Genomic DNA, 20,106 nt, shown 5'->3' with positions numbered 1-20,106 from the left:
TAATGGACTCAGCCTCTGCATTGAAAAGGACAGTGATGGTCTCTGTTGACAGTGTACAGGATCAGATGGCTGTGCTTGCATTTAATATAAACATATAAATTTTATGACTAAGTTTCTCAGATTCAAATTGCTACATTTAATTGGCAAAAATTGAAATATATGAATATATTTAGTTGAATTGTAAGGACTGACTTAGTTCTTCAATTTACCAAAAATTACAGTTGAAGGTAACAAGGATTTGATAAATACATTATCTTCCCTCTTTTCTGTTTTCTATTTTATTCTTTAAGTAAAAAATTTTCAAAATAAAAAGCAATAGAAAAGCAGTGCACAATTGACATGAATTTTCTTTGGAAAAAAGCTTCCGGCATATTATTGATAAAGAACAGTGTTTTTTAAAACTGTTTTCTGGCCTTTAAAATCAGACAAATCTAAATTTAAACCCCCACTCATCCAATTTGCCACTGGTTTGTTATTAGGAAAGTTGTCTGAGTATGGTCTTGTGAAATTTATTAGGAGGACCAAAGTACCCAACTTGCAGAGATAATGTGACGATTAATTTTACCCATGAAAAGAACTTAGAGCAGAGCTTAGTGTACACTAAGAAAATAAGAAATGATAGAGAACCATAACCCAGAGGAAGGAGGGTCATAATCAAACCCTATTTATGATAGGGTTACATCCAGATAAACCTATTATAAATTGAAATATTGTAAGTTGAAAGTACATTTAATACACCTAGGCTATTGAGCATCCACTTAGAAACGCAGCACATTGTGGTGTGTTGGTGGTTCAACGTGGTGATCTCATGGCTGACTGGGAGCTGAGGCTTGCTGTCCCTGCCCAGCACCATGAGAGGTGATCATATCACATATTGATAGTCCAGGAAATGTTTAAAGCTCAAAATTCAAAGTTGAGTTTCTACTGAATATGTATTGTTTTTGCACCACTGTGAAGTTAAAAAAGCAAGTCAAATCATCCTAAGTCAAAGACTCTGTGTGTGTGTGTGTGTGTGTGTGTGTGTGTGTGTACATTGTACAGGAAACTGCCTCATAACTATGAAGGCTGAGGAATCCCAAGTCTGCGGTTGGCAAGCTGGAGACTCAGGAGAGTTGAAGGTATAATAAACTCAGTGTGACCCTGAAGACCTGAGACCAGGAAAGTCAATGATTTGAATTTCAATCTGAGAGCAGAACATGTGCCAGTTCAATCAAGAAAATCACCAAATTTCCCTCCTACTTAATCTATTTGTTCTATTCAAGTCTTCAAACTTATTGGAAGGTAGACATCTGCATTAGGGAGGGCAATGTGTTTTACTTAGTCTACTGATTTAAATGTTAGGCTCATTGAAAACACTTTCACAGATGCACTCAGTAAAATATTCGTCCAATTCTGGGCACTTGTGGCCCAATCAAGCTGACTTACTATTAACCATTATACCCAGTGTTGTATAAAACAAAGAATTTCAATTTACTTAAATACAAAATACTTTGTACAGTAATTTATAATTATGTCACATGTTGGGTTAAAGCAAAATTGGATGAGTCTCTATCTCCCATTATTCTTTTCACAATTATTTTGAATTCTTGAAATCATGATCCATAAAAATGATAGAAATTGCATGCTAATTTGGGAACTAAGTCAATTCCCAAAAACAAAATGTCAAATGTTTTCTGATATTTGGAAGCTAACCCATAACAAAGGGGAGGAGGGGAAGAATAGAAGTTCATTGGATTAGAGAAAGAGGATTGAAGGGAGAAGAATAGGAAAACGAAAGACCGTGGAATGAATCTGACTTAACTTTCCTATGTACATAGATGAATACACCACCGTGAATCTCACCATGGTGTACATCCCTAGACTTGGATTTTAACTGGAATAAGATGTACTCCTTGCATGTATAAATATATCAAAATAGATTTTACTATCACATGCAACTAAAAAAAATGAAAACTTACAAATAAAAATGAAATTTAAAATGGTAGATGTTGAAATTAATATTGGAATTACACAGTTTATGTCAACTCAACCAGTATTAGGGCTTCAGCTACAAATGACAAATTATAGGACAAAGACTTAGAAAACAAAAAAGGTCATAAAATTACCCTGCTCCCAATTTGCCCCAATTCTCAGGAAACATCAGAAATGTCAATGCTCTTGCTAGTAACTACTACAAGAAGTTAAGAATTTATGAAAGTAATTTGACAAAAGCAAAACCACAAGAATAAAGTTTCCATTAGATTGAACAGGATATATATTAGATGAGCAAGTTGAGAGACTTGTTAAAAGTGTAACTGTAGTTTGCACAGAATGAAGTAAAGCTACCACCAGGAAATGGTTGTGATTAGCCAAGATTTATAGAGCTTTTAATATGAGTTGAGTGGCCTCATGCCTGGTCTTTTACATTCTTATCTCCTTTAATACTCATAGTACGACCTTCTTGTTATTATCACACTTTGGGGGTTTAAAAAAAAATGAGACTGAGAGCTGAGGCAACTTTATCTAAGGGGTTTTGCCTGAATGTAGACTTGAGTTTGTCCACCTCCAAACCCTCTTCTCTCCTCATGCCTCTCTCATGTACAATCTAGATGTGTAACCCTTGATACCAGTGTGATTTCCATGATCATTCCCATTAACATCCTTTGCTTAAACTCGGAATACAGACCTTATTCCTTAAATTATTGGGAAGCTCCCAACAAGAAACACATTTACAAAATCTCCTCTTACCTCACACCTCAAGCTATAAGATCTCTCAAAGGAAATCATCAAGAAGAAGACTTTTAAACTAATTAATCTCGAAGGAATAATTCCTACGAGATGCTTCTCAGGCTCATTGTGACTCTGATTCTTTCCCTCTAGTTTTTGGTCCCCATCTGTAAGCTATATTCTGAGGCAAAGTGGATTAATAAGACTGGGGCTGATTTAGGCAAAGCAAGGGAGCCTGTTAAAGTGTTTATGTCTTGAATTCTCTCTGTAACTGTAATTTCCAGTAAAAGCTAATCATGAATGAGACATACACATGTGAACATACAGCTTAATTCCCATACACAGGCTCTTGGACAGTTTCATCCACATAGGCAGTTTCTTCAGTGTGCCCATGATGAGGCTGATGCTTCCTAAACCACTGCATAAGACACCTTCCTCAAATATTGTCCTCTAAAACAAGTTAGTGATAAAAATGACACTTGTCACTCATACAGTAATTAGATACCTTTGATTGGAATAAAGTGGAAATATGGAGTTATTCATATTGAGACTCCACATGGCTACATATTCTATTATAGACTCCTCTCCACTCCATGAAACAACAGTGGAATTTGTCACTCATATTGCAGGGGTCAGAATTAACTTTGCCCAGCACATGCTGAAAAGCAGATTCAAACAAGGCACTTGAACTTAGCAGCACAGCCAGGGTAAACAGATTGAGACTCAGAGTGAATTTCATGAAGGAATGCATAGGCTCAATATCAAACACAGTGAACCTCACAGTTGAAATTAACAAGATACTTTCTGATTCTATCAACACATGATAAGACATACTGTACCTCACACCAACACTTCCCCCCATGATGAAACCCCAAAATTATATGTAATTGATGTTCATAGCTACTTTGACTAAGGGGTATTTATGTTAAATATAAATAAAAATTCATACATGCACATATGTACACATACCACAAAATCAATAGGAATAACAATAATTTATGACAAAGAGAATTTATAACAAATAGAATAGAATCTACTGCTTTAAATAAAAGAGTTACAAAACCATTTAGGGCCATCATAAGCAAATTGTCTGAGTCTAAACAGAGCAGTAATGCTTATGTCCTTCTAGATGTAAGTAAATAAATCAATGAGACTAAATGTCACATAAGGAAATTATTTTCTATGTGAAAAAACAATAGGACACAGAAGAGTCAAACAACATACAGAAAATAACATAGAACTACTGACATTTGAGAACAAAGTGAAATACTGTGCTATCCAAGGAATAGATTACTATCTAATTCAGGATATAAATTTTCTTTTAATATTGTAAATCTTTATTGAACATTTAAGCAAGCAAACAATGAGAAGAAACAAAATTGAAGGATTAGCTAGGTTTTCCTAGGACATTCCTGACCTTCACTCATCAATCAAGATGAGTTTTAGTTTTATTTTGGGGCTCTAATTTCTTTTTTTTTAATTTATTTTGATTGATAGTACACAAATGGTGTACAACTATTGTTTCTCTGGTTGTACATGACGTAGATTCCCACTACTTGTGTAATCATACATGTACATGGTGTAATCATGTTTGTCTCATTCTGTTATTTTTCCTTCCCCCACCTCACCCACCCTTCTTTTTCCTCTATATAGTCCCTCCTTCTTCCATTCTTGCCTCCCTCCCACCCCCCATTATGTATCATCATTCGCTTATCAGTGAGATCATTTGTCCTTTGGTTTTTTGAGATTGACTTATCACACTTAGCATGATATTCTCTAATTTCATCCATTTGCCTGCAAGTGCCATAATTTTGTTATTCTTTATGGCTGAGTAATATTCCATTGTATATATATACCACAGTTTCTTTATCCATTCATCAATTGAAGGGCATCTAGATTGGTTCCACGACTTAGTTATTGTGAATTGAGCAACTATGAACACTGATGTGACTACATCACTGAAGTATGCTGATTTTAAGTCCTTTGGCCAAGGAGTGGGATAGCTGGGTCAAATGGTGCTTTTCTAAGGAATGTTCATACTGCTTTCCACAGTGGCTTCGCCAATTTGCAACCCCATCAGCAATGTGTGAGTGTACTATTTTCCCCATATCCATGCCAACACCTATTGTTGCTTGTGTTCTTGATAATAACCATTCTAATTGGGGTGAGATGGAATCTTAGGGTAATTTTGATGTGCATTTCTCTTATTACTAGAAATGTTGAACATTTTTTCATATATCTGTTGATTTTGATTGCTTGTATATCTTCTTCTGTGAAATGTCTGTTCATTTCCTTAGCCCATTTATTGACTGTGTTATTTGTATTTTTCATGTAAAATGTTTTGAGTTCTTTATAGATTATGGAGACTAGTACTGTATCTGAAGTGTCTGTGGCAAAGATTTTCTCCCACTCTGTAGGTTCTCTTTCACATTGTTGATTGCTTTTCTGAGAAAAAAAGTTTTTTAGTTTGAATCTGTCCCAATTATTGATTCCTGCTTTTATTTCTTCTGCTTTGGGAGTCATGTTAAGGAAGTCTGGTCCTAAGCTGATACGATGAAGATTTGGACCTACTTTTCCTTCTATTAAGTGCAGGGTCTCTGGTCTAAGTCCGAGGTCCTTGATTCATTTTGATTTGAGTTTTGTGCAAGGTGAGAGATAGGAACTTAGTCTCATTTTGCTGCATATGGATTTCCAGTTTTCTCAGCACCATTTGTTGAACAGGCTATCTTTTCTCTATTGTATATTTTTGGCACCTTTGTCTAGTATAAGAAAACTGCATTTATGTGGGTTTGTCTCTGTGTCCTCTATTCTGTACCACTGATCTACCTGTCTATTTTGGTGCCAATACCTTGGCATCTTTGTTACTATTGCACTGCACTGTAGTTGAATCTCTGGTATTGTCATGTTCCCTGTTTCACTCTTCCTGCTAAAGACTGATTTAGCTATTCTGGGTCTCTTATTCTTCCAAATGAATATCATGGTTGCTTGCTCTATTTTTATGAGGCACATCATTGGAATTTTAATTGGAATTGCATTGAATCTGTATAGCACCTTTGGTAGTATGGCTATTTTGACAATATTAATTCTACCTATCCAAGAACATAGAAGATCTTTCCATCTTCTAAGGTCTTATTTAGTTTCTTCAGTGTTCTGTAGTTCTCATTGTATAGATCTTTCACCTCTTTTGTTAGATTTATTCCCATTTTTTGGGGGGGAGGGCTCTTGTGAATGGGGTCATTTTCCTAATTTCTCTTTTAGAGGATTCATCTCTTATGAATAAAAATGCATTAGATGTATGAGTGTTGATTTTATATCCTGCTACTTTGCTGAATTCATTTATGAGTTCTAGAAGTTTTCTGGTGGAATTTTTCAACTCCTCTAAATATAGAATCATGTCATTGGCAAATAGGGATAATTTGAGTTTTTCTTTTCCAATTCATATCCCTTTAATTTTTTTGGTCTGTTTAATTGCTCTGGATAGGGTTTTAAGGATGATGTTGAATAGAAGTGGTGAAAGAAGCCATACCTGCCTTGTTCTCACTTTTAGGGGGAATGATTTCAGTTTTTCTCCAGTTAGGATGATGTTGGCCAAGGACTTAGCATACTTTGCCTTTAAAATGTAGAGGAATATTCCTACTATCCCTATTTCTTCTAGTTTTTTGAGTATGAAACAGTGCTGTATTTTATCAAATGCTCTTTCTGCAACTATTGAAATAATCATGTGATTCTTAACTTTAAGTCTCTTGATATGGTGAATTACATTTATTGATTTCCAGATGTTGAACCAACCTTGCACCCTGGGATGAAAACCACTTGATCATGGTGCACTATATTTTTATGTTTTTGTATGCCATTTGCTAAATTTTTTTAAGAATATTTGCATCTATGTTCATTAGGGATATTGGTCTGAAAATTTCTTTCCTCCATGTGTCTTTGTCTGGTTCTGGTATCAGGGTGATATTAGTTTCATAGAATGAGTTTGGAAGGGGTCCCTCCCCTTCTACTTCATGGAATACTTTAAGGAATATTGGAATGAGCTCTTCTTTGAAGGTCCTGTAGAACTCGACTGAGAATCCATCTGGTCCTGAACTTTTCTTCGTTGGTAGGCTTTTCATGACTTCTATTTCATTTCTTGAAATTGATCTATTTAAATTGTGTATGTCCTCCTGATTCAGTTTGGGGTCATCACATATCTCTAGAAACCTGTGGATTTCTTGGAGATTTTCTGTTTTGTGAAGTATAGATTTTCAAAATAGCTTCTAATTATGTTTTGTATTTCAATAGTGTCTGTTGTAATATTTCCTTTTTCATTCTGAATTTTAGTAATTTGAGTTTTCTCTCTTCTTCTCTTTATTAGTGTGCTTAAGGGTTTATCAATTTTGTTGATATTTTTCAAAGATCCAACTTTTTGTTTTGTCCTTTTTTTTTGATTGTTTCTTTCATTTCCATTTCATCTCTGATTTTAATTATTTCCTATCTTCTACTACTTTTGGTGTTGCTCTGTTCTTCTTATTCTAGGGCTTTGAACTGTAATGTTAGGTTGTTTTTTTGTTTACTTTTCTTTCTTTTATTGAATGAGCTCCATGCAATGTATTTTCCTCTTAGTACTGTTTTCATAGTGTGCCAGAGATTTTGATATTGTATCTTTGTTCTTATTTATCTCTAAGAACTTTTTCCCCCTGATTTCTTCTCTTATTCATGCATCATTCAATAGCATATTATTTAGTCACCAGGTGTTGGAGTAGTTTCTGTTGTTTATTTTGTCATTGATTTCTAATTTCATTACATTATCATTTGATAGAACACAAGGAAGTATCTCTATCTATTTGTATTTGCTCAGAGTAGCTTTGTGGCATAACATATGGTCTATTTTATATGCTGAGAAGAAAGTGTATTCACTCATTGGTGGATGGAGTATTCTATATTTGTCTGTTGAGTCTAAATTATCAATTGTGTTATTGAGATCTATGGTTTCTTTGTTCAGTTTTTGTTTGGAAGATCTGTCCAATGGTTACAGAGGTGGGTTAATGTCACCTAGCATTATTCTGTTGTGATCTAATTGGTTCCTGGAATTGAGAAGGATTTGTTTGAGGTACATGGATGCACCACTGTTTGGGGCATAAATATTTATGATTGTTGTGTCTTGTTGATCTATGCTTTCCTTAAGTAGTATTAAATGTCCTTCTTTATCCCTCCTAATGAATTTTGGCTTGAAGTCTGCTTTATCTGAGTCCCCACTTTTTTTTTTGGGGGGGGTGCTGGGGATCAAACCCAGGGCCTTGTGCTTGCAAAGCAAGCACTCTACTGACTGAACTATCTCCCCAGCACCTCCACTTTTTTACTGAGCCCATGTGTGTGGTATATTTTTTCCATCCTTTCACCTTTAGTCTGTTGGTATCTTTTTCTATGAGATGAGTTTCTTGAAGGCAGCATATTGTTGGGTCTTTCTTTTTAATCCAATCTGCCAGTCTATGTCTTTTGATTGAGGAGTTGAGGCCTTTAACATTCAGATATGATTTGTATTCCTGGACATTTTGGCTTATTTTTGTTTCTTACTTGACTTGTTTTTCCTTTATTTGGCTATTCCTTTAGGGTAGTTCCTCCCTATGCTGACTTACATCATTTTTTAAAATTTCCTCCTCATGGAATATTTTCCTGAGAATGTTCTGTAATGCTGGCTTTATATTTGTAAATTCCTTTAGCTTTTGTTTATCATGGGAGGATTTTATTTTGTCATCAAGTCTGAAGGTAAGATTTGATGGATATAAGATTCTTGATTGGCATCCGTTTTCTTTCAGAGCTTGAAAAATATTATTCCAGGCCTTTCTAGCTTTTAGGGTCTGAGTTAAGAAATGTGCCAATATCCATATCAGTTTCCTCTGAAGATAATCTGATGTTTTTCTCTTGCAGTCTTTTAAATTTTATCTTTTGTTTATTTGTTAGGTTTATTTGTTAGGTATTTTCATCATAATGTGCCTTGGTGTGGGTCTGTTGTAATTTTGTACACTTGGTGTCCTGTAAGCCTCTTGTATTTGATTTTCCATTGTATTCTTCAGATTTGGGAAATTTTCTGATATTATTTCATTGAACAGGTTGTTCATTCCTTTGGTTTGTATCTCTGTGCCTTCATCTATCCCAATAATTCTTAAATTTGGTCTTTTCATGATGTCCCATAATTCAGTTTTGTTTTCAAGATTAAATATTTTGTCTTCAATGTCTGAGGTTCTGTCTTCCAAGTGATCTAACCTATTGGTTATGCTTTCTAGAGAGTGTTTAATTTGGTTTATTGTTTCCTTCATTTCAAGGATTTCTGATTTTTTTCCCCCAGAATCTCTCTATTTATTGAAATGATCTCTTGCTTCCTGCATTTGCTCTTTTAACTGTTGATTGGTATGATCATTCAATGCCTGCATTTACTCTCTTATCTCATAATTTGCTTCTCTGATCATTTTATTTATGTACATTGTGAACTTCCTTTCAGACATTTCTTTTGCCATGTTGTCATTGGCTTTTATTGATGTAGCATCTAGGTTTGTTTGGGACACTGTCCTTCCCTTGTTTTCTCATATTGTTCATGTATCTTCCCCTCTGGGAGTGCAAAAATGAGGTACTGAAGTTTCCCCCCATTGACTTATACTGTTCTTTCAGGTTTGCAATACCTCTTCTTGAAGTGAGAGATCCAATATTAGCAGCACACCATACAAATAATATGCATCCTTAACTCACATAGTCCCTTTAAGATATTAACCATGTTGTCCTAATAAATAGAGATTATGAGTTCAATTGTTATCTACACTTTAGCCAATAGGTTTGCAATAAGGACCACAATTTCTAATCATGGACAAAGAGGATAGGGATGGGTGTAGGATATTATGTTAATGAGATAAGAAGTGCATCTATAGAGGTACTATGTCATAGGAGTAGTGAAAGTGGAATTAAAAGAAATTGGTTGTTAGCATGTGAAAGGAAGAAATAGTCTTCAAGTAGATAGATACATAAGAGGAAAATAGAGAGGATGAGAAAAATATTAATAAAAGAAAAGAAAAGTAGGAATAATAGTAGGTATAATAGGAATAATTATAATATTACTACTAATCAAAATAATCTACCATAAAACTATATAGTACTGTTCAAACCTCCTAGTCTTCAAGAGCCCAATGCCTGGGAGGAACTTGATAATGCAGTGACCCAACATGAATGTTGCCCCTCTAGGGATGGTGACCTCCAGGTGGGGTATAATCCATGCTAGTGGGCAGAGGTGCCCACACATTGACCTACAGATGGTCAACTGCAGCAGGAGTGCTAGACTGAGGGCTGGGGCCAGACTGGCATGGAACTGGTTCTCTGGGCTCAGGATTTAAATTTTCTACTGATCATGTGTGCTTTCAAATAAGGTGTGCCCCTCCATATATCTTCTGTTTCTAGTTCCATCTTCATTTTCTCCACAGTGGTCAGCGCAGGAGCCTGAGCATAGCTGAAAGTGTAACTGTTAATACTTCTGAGTTGAATATCTCCTTGTAAGTGATATCTTCACGTAGCAGCCCTTGGTCTTCCCAGTTTCATTATGTTCATAGCTATGCCTGACCACTTGGAAGCCAATGGAGAGTAGAAAATAGATAAATATCTAGGTTATGCCTAAACAAACAAAAAAAAAAACAGCATAAACACACCCTAATTGTATCTTATTTTTGATTCTTGAATTTTAAACAGAAACTTGGAACTAAAAGGAACCCCATGCATGGATTATCATTCCTTCCTAAAAGAGAATGAAGAACTGATAGATGCTACAAAATGGGTGGATCTTGAAAATGTTATGCTAAGAGAAAGAAACCAGAGACAAAAGGTCACTTTTTATCCATTTCTATGAACTATCCTGAAAAGAAAAGTTCATAAAGACAAAAGCATATTGTTGAATTCTTAAAGGTAGGGATAGAAACAGGAAAAACTGTAAATGGACATGAGGAAATATTTTTAAGTGATAAAAGGTTTCTAAAATTGTGTTATATCATTATAATTTTCTGAAAATATACAAAAATTATTTAATTTTACACTTTAAAGGCCTGAATTTTCTATATCATCTATACTTAAAAATACTGTTATGAAAATTACCAATTGACTATGTCTCTTCAAGGCACCACAAAAGTTTTTATTAGTAGTAATAAAAATAAAACAGTGGCAGTTTCTCACACTGCACAGAGGTTTGCTTTTCCACAAAAAGGCTTGTACTCACAGTGCTTCATTTGAAAGTCAAAGAAACAACCATGAGATGTATTATCTTTTAATTTTATAGATAAAGAACTTGGATGATCCTCAATTGGCATAACTTGCACACTCTTATACATCAATAATCACGTGGTCAGAATTTGAACCCAAATCTGATGGTTCATAATCTCTTGCATTGGCTGTTAGGTCGCAGACATTGTGGAGCTGAAGATGAAAATCATGTAGAGTTTATAAAAGGGTCAGGAATAAAAAAAATTTAAGAAACACTCTCTCTGCTTTTCAGGCAAAATTAATCCAGTTAAGTTGATGAATGTTCTGAGAACCATAACTAGTGTACTGACATTTTTGCTTAACTTGTTCTAACATTTGCCATTTTATTTGATTCTTGTGCCAATTTGCCATATCGCCACCATTTTATTTTAATACATTCAGCTTCCTATCACTACAAAATGCCCCAAATATTTTGTATCTCCCATGTCCATACTTAGCATCAGCCATCTCTCCAAGGAATTCTGCTTACGTTTAATGAAGAAGAGTAGTAGAATCTCAACACACCTATAGAAGCTGGGTGTGCTCATGGTGAACTGGGAGTTGGTGCTTCTGGTTCCCTCATGAATGTGTATATGTAAACCTGTATTCATGAAAACTGACAACCGTACGTCTGCACTGATCTAAACATCAGTTCACGCTGACATTTTCTACTCTTAGGTAGTACAATATACTTCACTAGAAATCCACCATAACTCATCTGTGAACTTCCACTTCATGAAACCTGCTTCTCATTATCCACTGAACAATTGATTTTGTTTCCTGGTATATATTTATAGTGATTTCAGAATTGTCAACCTTTACCTTTAAGAGAAATAGCTTTTATCAACTTGAGTAGTGATTATACAATTCATTTTGCGTTTAATCTGGCAATCTCTACTCATTTCCTAAGTTCCTTAAGTCAACACCTTTCACCTCCAACCCCTTCATGGAGGTGATGCCATAAAGTGCCTGGAAAACTGCAGAGACTATAAAAAGAAACCTTCACTGATAATTACAAGTAATGAACTATTGCTTCAGTAAGTAAAAAGAATTGAAATCATGGCTTTAAATATTTCAGATATTATTTTCAGATAGGAAGTTGTTGTCATGAAGACCAGCTAGAACTATGTCTATGAAGTTTAATTTCTAGTCTTTACCTAATGACTGCAACTTTTTCAGCCCAGAGAGACTATTGTACACAAGAGAGTTAATGAAAGTTTCATATGAAAGTTGAAAAAAGCAAAATGTAACTGTGCTTACATCCCAACATCTCATCCCTGGTGAAAGGAAATCCTGAGGGAGCTTCCACCCATATATTTTTAAGACAGGTGTTATGGATCAGATCTCTCATTTGCATATTTGAGGAAGCTACAAGAAGGAATTGTGGTGTTTGATTTATAATATGTAAGTGACTCCTCAGATATTGAAGTCTGCCTTCTAATCCCCTAAGGAAAAGAGAACCCAGGAGTCTCTGTGTTGAATTGCCACCACCAAAAGCATCAAGAGCTATTCCCTCGGAGCCTTTGGTCTAAAGCTAATATATAACCTGGATTCATATTTCCAAGTCAAGTTAGACTGAGCACCTGAATTCCAATTATTCTACAACCTTTAATCACAGAAGTTTGGAGGACTTTCATGAAGTTGAGCCTTTGTACGTATACAAGTGATTTCCTACATCTGAAAAAGATTATTCATCTATTGAACAACACATCTGAAGGTAGACAATTATCATTTTCATACTTCAACCCGCACAGTTTGCAGGTATGTTTAATGACTAGAGAGGTAAAGATAAAACATATCTCTATGGCCTTAACTCTGCCCTTTGAGGCAGCATAAAACAAATCCTATTTCTTATTACTGTCATGTAGATACTAGGTATAAATTATTATAATCTATCTTCAATTTTCCTGAATAATTGTGAGTTATAAACCACCACCAGAAAATATAGCCTCTAAGAATTAAGCACCATTCACCAGATGCAGTATTTCTTGGGTGTCTATCACTTCCCTCATTTTGGATACTCTTCCTTATAATGAAATTACTAGTATTTATAGGTGTTTTTCTCTGGATCCAGGGCCATTGATCATGAGGAATTTTCAGGCCAATCTTTCTCCACTTTGAATGTTGTGTAGAACTTGCTCATTTCTACACACATTTCAAACTCAGTTTCCCTTAAAAAGTCTCCACTGACCCCATTCTTGGCTAGCACCGTAATGACCATGTTCCTACAGGATCCACATGTCATGTTCAGCATAGTCACTGGTCAGCCTCCCTGTCTCCTTCAAGATGGTGACATTTTGAAGATTTGGAATTCTGTAGCATTTGTGTCCTCATGGTGAATGTCCACAACAAATTTTTGATTTAACCTTAAAAATTTGTTTTAATATTAGTTCACGTTCATAGCGAACACCATCATCTTGAATCATTACAATCATAAAATTTTCCACTAGGCAATTTTCTTCAACTATACTGTGATTTCAGTCCTCCTTAATTATAGTCATTTCTTCACTTTTGTTCTGGTTGGTTTTTATCTCTGATCAAAGACATAGAAAAACATGTTTGAATTGAAGCAGGTGCCTGCCTCATGTCTGTAACTTCTTATCTTTCTCCTTCTCCTTCTTTCTTCTTTCTCCTTCTTTGGTATGGGGAGATTGAACCCAGTGTTGCTAAACTCCTGAGTCCCATTCACAGCCGTTTTTATTTTTTATTTTGAGACCGGGTCTCAGTTTCTTAGAGCATTGCTACATTGCTGAACCTGTCTTTGAACTTGTGATCCTCCTGCCTCAGCATCCTTAGCTGCAGGGATTTCAGGTTTGTGCCACTGGGCCTGGTTTCCTTGTAACTTCTTAATGTTTAATAGAAAAGCCTATCTTTTTCTCATTTACATGTTATAAAAATCCTATGATAGGAACATTGTTATATTTTCAAGACATATATTATAATAGTTTTTGGTTGTTGGAGAGAGACAAGTACCACACTGGAAGAAATGAAATACACACAAGCAGCATAGAGGAACTCCTAGGCATAACCTATGTGGGGAGGACTTGCAGGAACATGGCAAATTAGTTGGTTGTGATGGAATATTCTGTGTGGTCAGTAGGATGCCCTTGTTATCTTGTGGTTGTTTTAATTTTTATAACACTTGCATTGAAACCTAATTGATGTGCCATAAAATTCACCTTTTCTAACTGCACAGTTCAATGTTCTTTACTATATTCATGAAGTTGTACAACCACCACGTGTTCTTATTATAGACTACCTTTACCACCAGCATAAATGAAGTCCCATACCCATTAGTAGACCCATCCCAGTATCTGTGTTCTGGAAGGCACTAAACTACTTTCTTTCTCTACAAAATTTCCTATTCTGACAGTTCGTATAAATGGAATAACACAGCACATGGCCTTCTGTTTCTTGTTTCTTTCACGTAGCGGGTTTTGGGTCCATTTAGCATGTGGCCTATCACTCAGTACTTCATTCCTTTTTATTGCAGAATAATGCTGCTCTGAAGGACATACTACACCTTGCCTGTCCATTCAACACTGGTTGGACATTTGGGTGGCCTCTCTTCTTAGGCTCTTGTAAGTAAAGCTTCTCTGAATAGTCAGCTACAATGTTTGTGGATATACGCTGTCTGTTCCTATTAGTTTGTACCTGGCACTGAAATTTTTGGATCATGTGATAATTCTGTATTTCATATTTTGAAGAACTTCCCAACTGTGTCCTAGCAGTTTGTTCCTATTTACAGTTCCACCAGCAATGGATAAAATTTCACATTGCTTCACATTATTTTCAACAGTTATATTTGTCTATTCTTTTAATTACAACCTCCCAGATCAATGTGATATATTCTCTCACTATAGTTTGATTTGAATTTCTTTAGTAATTTATGATGACAAACATATTTCAGTGTTTATTGGTCATTTGTATTCCTTAAATAGAAGAAAGTTCATTTGAGTCTGCAACTATTTGTTTTCATACTGTCATTTCAATTGTTGATTTGTAACAGATTTTTATGTACACTAACTTCAAGTTCTCCATCAGATACATTACTTGAAAATATATTTTTTGTTTCTGTTTTTTTTCTTGTTATTTTTTGTATGGTGTCCTTTCAGATTTTTATAATGGTATGACATTATTATACAGGGTGATGGGTTTCATTGTGGCATATTTATACATGAACAGTACATATTTTGATCAATTTTAATCAGATACTATATTTATCCTTCCTCCCTTCCCACTTTTCTCTCCCTAGTTCCCTTCCTCTGCTCTATGCTCTCCCATCTGTTTTTATGATATCTGCTTTTCTTTCTTTTATTCACTCTAGCTCTGAAGTCTGCGAGAAAACAATCATACTTCTCTGAGTCTGGCTCATTTCACTAACATCATACTTTCCAGTTCCGTTCATTTTCTTGCAAATGACTTAATTCCTTTCTTCTTTGTGGATCAATAACATTCCACCATGTATAAATTCTACATTTTCTTATCCAATTATCTGTTGATAGACACTTAGTTTGGTTTAAAGAATTGTCTGTTGTGAATCATGCTCCTGTAAACATGAGTAAGCATGTATATCTATAGTATGCTGATCTTAATTCAGTTGGTTAAATACCAAGGAGTAGCATAGCTGGATCATATGGAAGTTCCATTCCTAGTCCTTCGAGTAACCTAGATACTGATTTCCACAGGTAATGTACTAACTTTGATTTACACAAAGAGTGCACAAGAGTTCCTTTTTCTCCATTCTCATGATGTTCAATTTACTACTTTTTTGTGTGTGCTAGTATCTGTTTTTAGGATCTTATCTAAGGAACTATCATTAGATCCAAGGTCATAAGGATTTAGTCTTAGGCTTTTTTTCTAATATTGTTATAGTGTTAGCTCTTACATTTAGTTCTGTGACACATTTTGAATTAACTTTTGTGAAGTTCAAATTAATTATTTTACATGTACTTATCAATTTGGGCCAGTGTCATTTATTGAAAAAAAACATACCTATTCAATTGTCATGAATTCTTATAACAATTTAATTCTTCAAAGATGTGAATTTATTTCTGTATTGTCAATTCTGCTTCATTGATATATCTATCTGGAACAAAACTACACTAACTTTATTATAGTTATATTATAGTATTTCTCATATGATGCCTCCAATTTGTTCTTATCTTCATTCAAGTTTGTTTTGATTATCCTATATCCCTTGCATTGTCATAGGGATTTTATGATCTATGTGTGAATCTCTGCCATAATAAAGCTGAGATTTTCATCAAGATTGCACTAAACTTATAGATCAATTTGGGAAGTACTGCTATTTTGAAAAGTTGAATATTGTTGATTCGCTAGTATGGTATGTTTTTCAATTTATGTAGGTCTTTTATTCCTTTCATTAATGTTTCGCAAATTTAAGAACAATGTGTTCTCTTTATTTATTGTCAAGAACTTTATATTTTCATTCCACTTTAAATGGCTTTTTGATTGTTCACTGCAATGTACAAAAATGCATTAAATATTTCTATTGCCTTGTATTCTACCATGTTGGTGAACTTTTAAATTCATCTAAGAGTTCCTTTTCATGAATGGTTCCTTGGGATTTTCTATGGACAAGATTGGAATATGTTACATGTAGAAATAGTTTTACTTACTACTTTCAAATCTCAATCTCTTTTCATTTTATATTCTTGCACGATTATACTTGATAGAGCTTCTAGTATAATGTTGAACAAAAGTGCAGGGTGTGGACATATTGGTTAGTCCCTTAACGTTGGGGCAAAATCTGTCAGTCTTTCACTTTTAATTGTAATATTGACCATGGATTTTTGTAGATGCTGCTTTTATTTTTAACATACAGTAAAACATTTGCCTACAAAGCACTTAAAAATATTAGAAAGAAGGCATGAAGAATGACTGTAGTAGTCAAAGTTCTCAGACCAGTTGTTTGGATTATTAGGGGCTAAGTACTAATAACCACGCATTTATCATAGAGCACAGGTTAGGAAAACTCCGATATTTATTGACATTTCCAAATTTGGGGGAATCTTAAGGTGTTTGACTGCAAACACAGTTGAGCATTTGACAAAAAAAAAAAAAAAAAAAAAAAAAAACCTGACTGAAAAGACTTGAATTGTATCAAAATTTTTTCCCTTCTTCCATAGAATTCCAATTAGAAAATGACACAAGGAAACCATTCCACAGTGAATGAATTTATCCTCATTGGATTAACAAAGAAGCCAGAGCTCCAGCTGCCCCTCTTCCTCTTCTTCATAGGAGTCTACATGTTCACAGTGGTAGGGAACCTGGGCATGATCCTGCTGATTGGGCTCAGCTCTCACCTGCACACCCCCATGTACTATTTCCTCAGCAGTCTGTCTTTCATTGACCTCTGCCAATCCACTGTCATTACCCCCAAAATGTTGGTGAACTTTGTGGTGCAGAAGAACACCATCTCCTACCCTGAATGCATGACTCAGCTCTACTTCTTTGCAGCTTTTGCAATTGCAGAGTGTCACATGTTGGGTGCCATGGCATATGACCGCTATGTTGCCATCTGTAGTCCTTTGCTTTACAATGTAACCATGTCTTATCAAGTTTGCTCTTGGTTGCTAGTTGGAGTGTACAGTATGGGCTTGATTGGTGCCACAGCTCACACAGTCTGCATGCTAAGAGTGCTTTTCTGTAATGCTGATATAATCAACCACTATTTTTGTGATGTACTTCCACTATTAGAGCTCTCCTGCTCCAGTACTTTTGTGAATGAAGTGCTAGTTCTATGCTTCAGTGCATTTAATATCCTGATCCCAACCCTGACCACTCTTAGCTCCTACATCTTCATCATTGCCAGCATCCTGCGCATTCGCTCCTCTGAGGGCAGAGCCAAAGCCTTCAGCACCTGCAGCTCCCACATCTCAGCTGTTGCTCTCTTCTTTGGATCTACTGCATTCATGTACCTGCAGCCATCATCAGTCAGCTCCATGGACCAAGGGAAAGTGTCCTCTGTGTTTTACACCATCATTGTGCCCATGCTGAACCCTGTGATCTATAGCTTGAGAAATAAGGATGTGAAACTTGCCCTAAATAAGTTCCTTGAAAAAAGAAATGTCCTGTGAAAAAGAGTATTTTACTTTAGTAAAAATATACATTTTCTAGAAATTTGATACGAAATAGCCCAGAGAGAGCAATGTATATCCACAAGTCATGAGATTACTGCTCATACTTGATTTCTTGAAAGAAAGGTACCAAGAATAGGACTAGATTTAAGGCTCAGACACATGGAGGACAGCATCTGTCCAAGATGCCACATTATCCCTCTATGCAGAGTAACCTGCATCACATCCAAACACATTTATAAAGCTTCGAAGGACTGAACGGGGTTGATCCTGCCTTATTTGTATGGAAATGAATCCTTTTAGGCAAAAATTACTTATATTTATTTGGGAATAATATATATATATTATATATTATATATAATATATAATATATATATATATATATATTTGGTCTGTATCCTATTATATTCTCATTACTTTGCATACCTTTTAAACTATGCATTTCACCTACTAGGCTAACATTTCTGAAGTGTCAATTTATTTTAGTGCCACTTCTACATTGCAGGTCTCAGTCGTGTTTTTTCTGACATCTTTAAACTTCAAAGCCATTAAAGACTTTGCATTAGGAAGACAGCCATGGACACCTCCAAAAAACATTTAGTGTTCCCTGCCCCTCTCTATTGCACTGCATCCAAGAGCACAGCAAAGGGCTACTTCTCATCTTTAACCCAGTGTGAGCATTTAAACCTGATGAAGTTTCACTTTTTTTTTCATCTAAATGTATAAAACAGTGTTTGCCTTCTCATCAGCTGGCCTTCTATGTAATGTGAACTTCTCAGTGCAATGTCACTTTTGTGTCACCCTCTAAAACCCAAACTTGTAATGACAGACAATAGGATATTCCCCTCTTGGGAAACTACAGGAAACTACATTCTTAATTTTCTATGTGCTAATCACTTCTATGTTCATACCAACTTATTTTATTACAAAAATATTCATATGTGTGTGTCTAACCCACAAGGGTATATATGTGTGTGATCCTTGTTTGTGTATATGACAATGTGTAATGTATATATATATGTAGGTTTTACATTTGTATTGCTTGGATCTCTTTTACAAGGTCCATATGTATGTAGAAGAATGAAACTAGACCTTTATATCTCACCCTGCACAAAAATCAAATTAAAATGGATCCAAGCCCAGGAATTAAAACAGAAGAACGATGTAACTCCTAAAAGACAATGTAGGGTCAACACTCTAGTTTTTAATCACAGGCAATGACTTTCTTGATAGGACCCCTAAAGCTCAATAAATAATGCCAAGTGTTAATAAATGGGATGGTATCGAATTAAAAAGATTCTGCCCAGCAAAAGAAACAATTAGGAATGTCAAAAGAGAATCTACAGAATAGGAGAAAGATCATTGCTAGTTTTACTTTTCTGAAGAGGATTAATATCTAGGATATATAAACAGATAAAAAATAACATCAAAAAATTAAATAACCCAATTAATAAATGGAACAATGAATTAATCAGACACTTTTCAAAAAGATACAAATGTCTAACAAATATAAGAAAAAATGTTTAACATTAGCAATTAAGTAGTAATTAGGGAAACAGAAATCAATACACTGAGAATTCATTTCACACCAGTCAGAATGGCAATTATCAAGAATACATATAATAATAAATGATGGAGAAGATTTCCCGAAAAAGGAACACTTTCACACTACTGGTAGAAGTGTAAATTAGTACTATGGAAATCAGTATGAAATTCCTTCAAAGGCTAGGCCTGAACCATATGATGTACCTATAACACTCCTCAATATTTATCCTGCATAATTAAAGTCATTGTACTATGGAGATACATGCATATCTGTGTTTGTAGCAGCACAGTTCACAATAGCCAAACTATGGATCCAGTCTAGGTGTCCTTCAATGGATGAATGGATAAAGAAAAATATGGTATATATACACTTGTGGAGTTTTATTCAGCCATAAAGAAAAACAAAATTATGTCATTTGTGGGAGAATGGATGGAACTAAAGACCATCATGTTAAGTGAAATAGTCAATCTCAGGTCAAGAATCCTACATTTTCTTTCA

General features: G+C 35.0%; 1 protein-coding gene across 1 annotated transcript; it reads left to right on the top strand.

Moving 5' to 3' along the window:
• Window positions 1–12,729: 12,729 nt before the first annotated feature.
• On the top strand, window positions 12,730–18,062 carry LOC124960170 (olfactory receptor 150-like). Its single transcript, XM_047518742.1, has 2 exons — window positions 12,730–12,741; window positions 17,124–18,062. The coding sequence occupies exons 1-2, from the start codon at window positions 12,730–12,732 to the stop codon at window positions 18,060–18,062; spliced, it is 951 nt and encodes a 316-aa protein (XP_047374698.1).
• Window positions 18,063–20,106: the final 2,044 nt, after the last annotated feature.

The sequence above is a fragment of the Sciurus carolinensis genome, chromosome 11, assembly GCF_902686445.1.
Source record: "Sciurus carolinensis chromosome 11, mSciCar1.2, whole genome shotgun sequence".
NCBI classification, from domain to species: Eukaryota; Metazoa; Chordata; class Mammalia; order Rodentia; family Sciuridae; genus Sciurus; species Sciurus carolinensis.
Note: the sequence above shows the minus strand (reverse complement) of the source record. Positions and strands in the feature narration are given on the sequence as shown.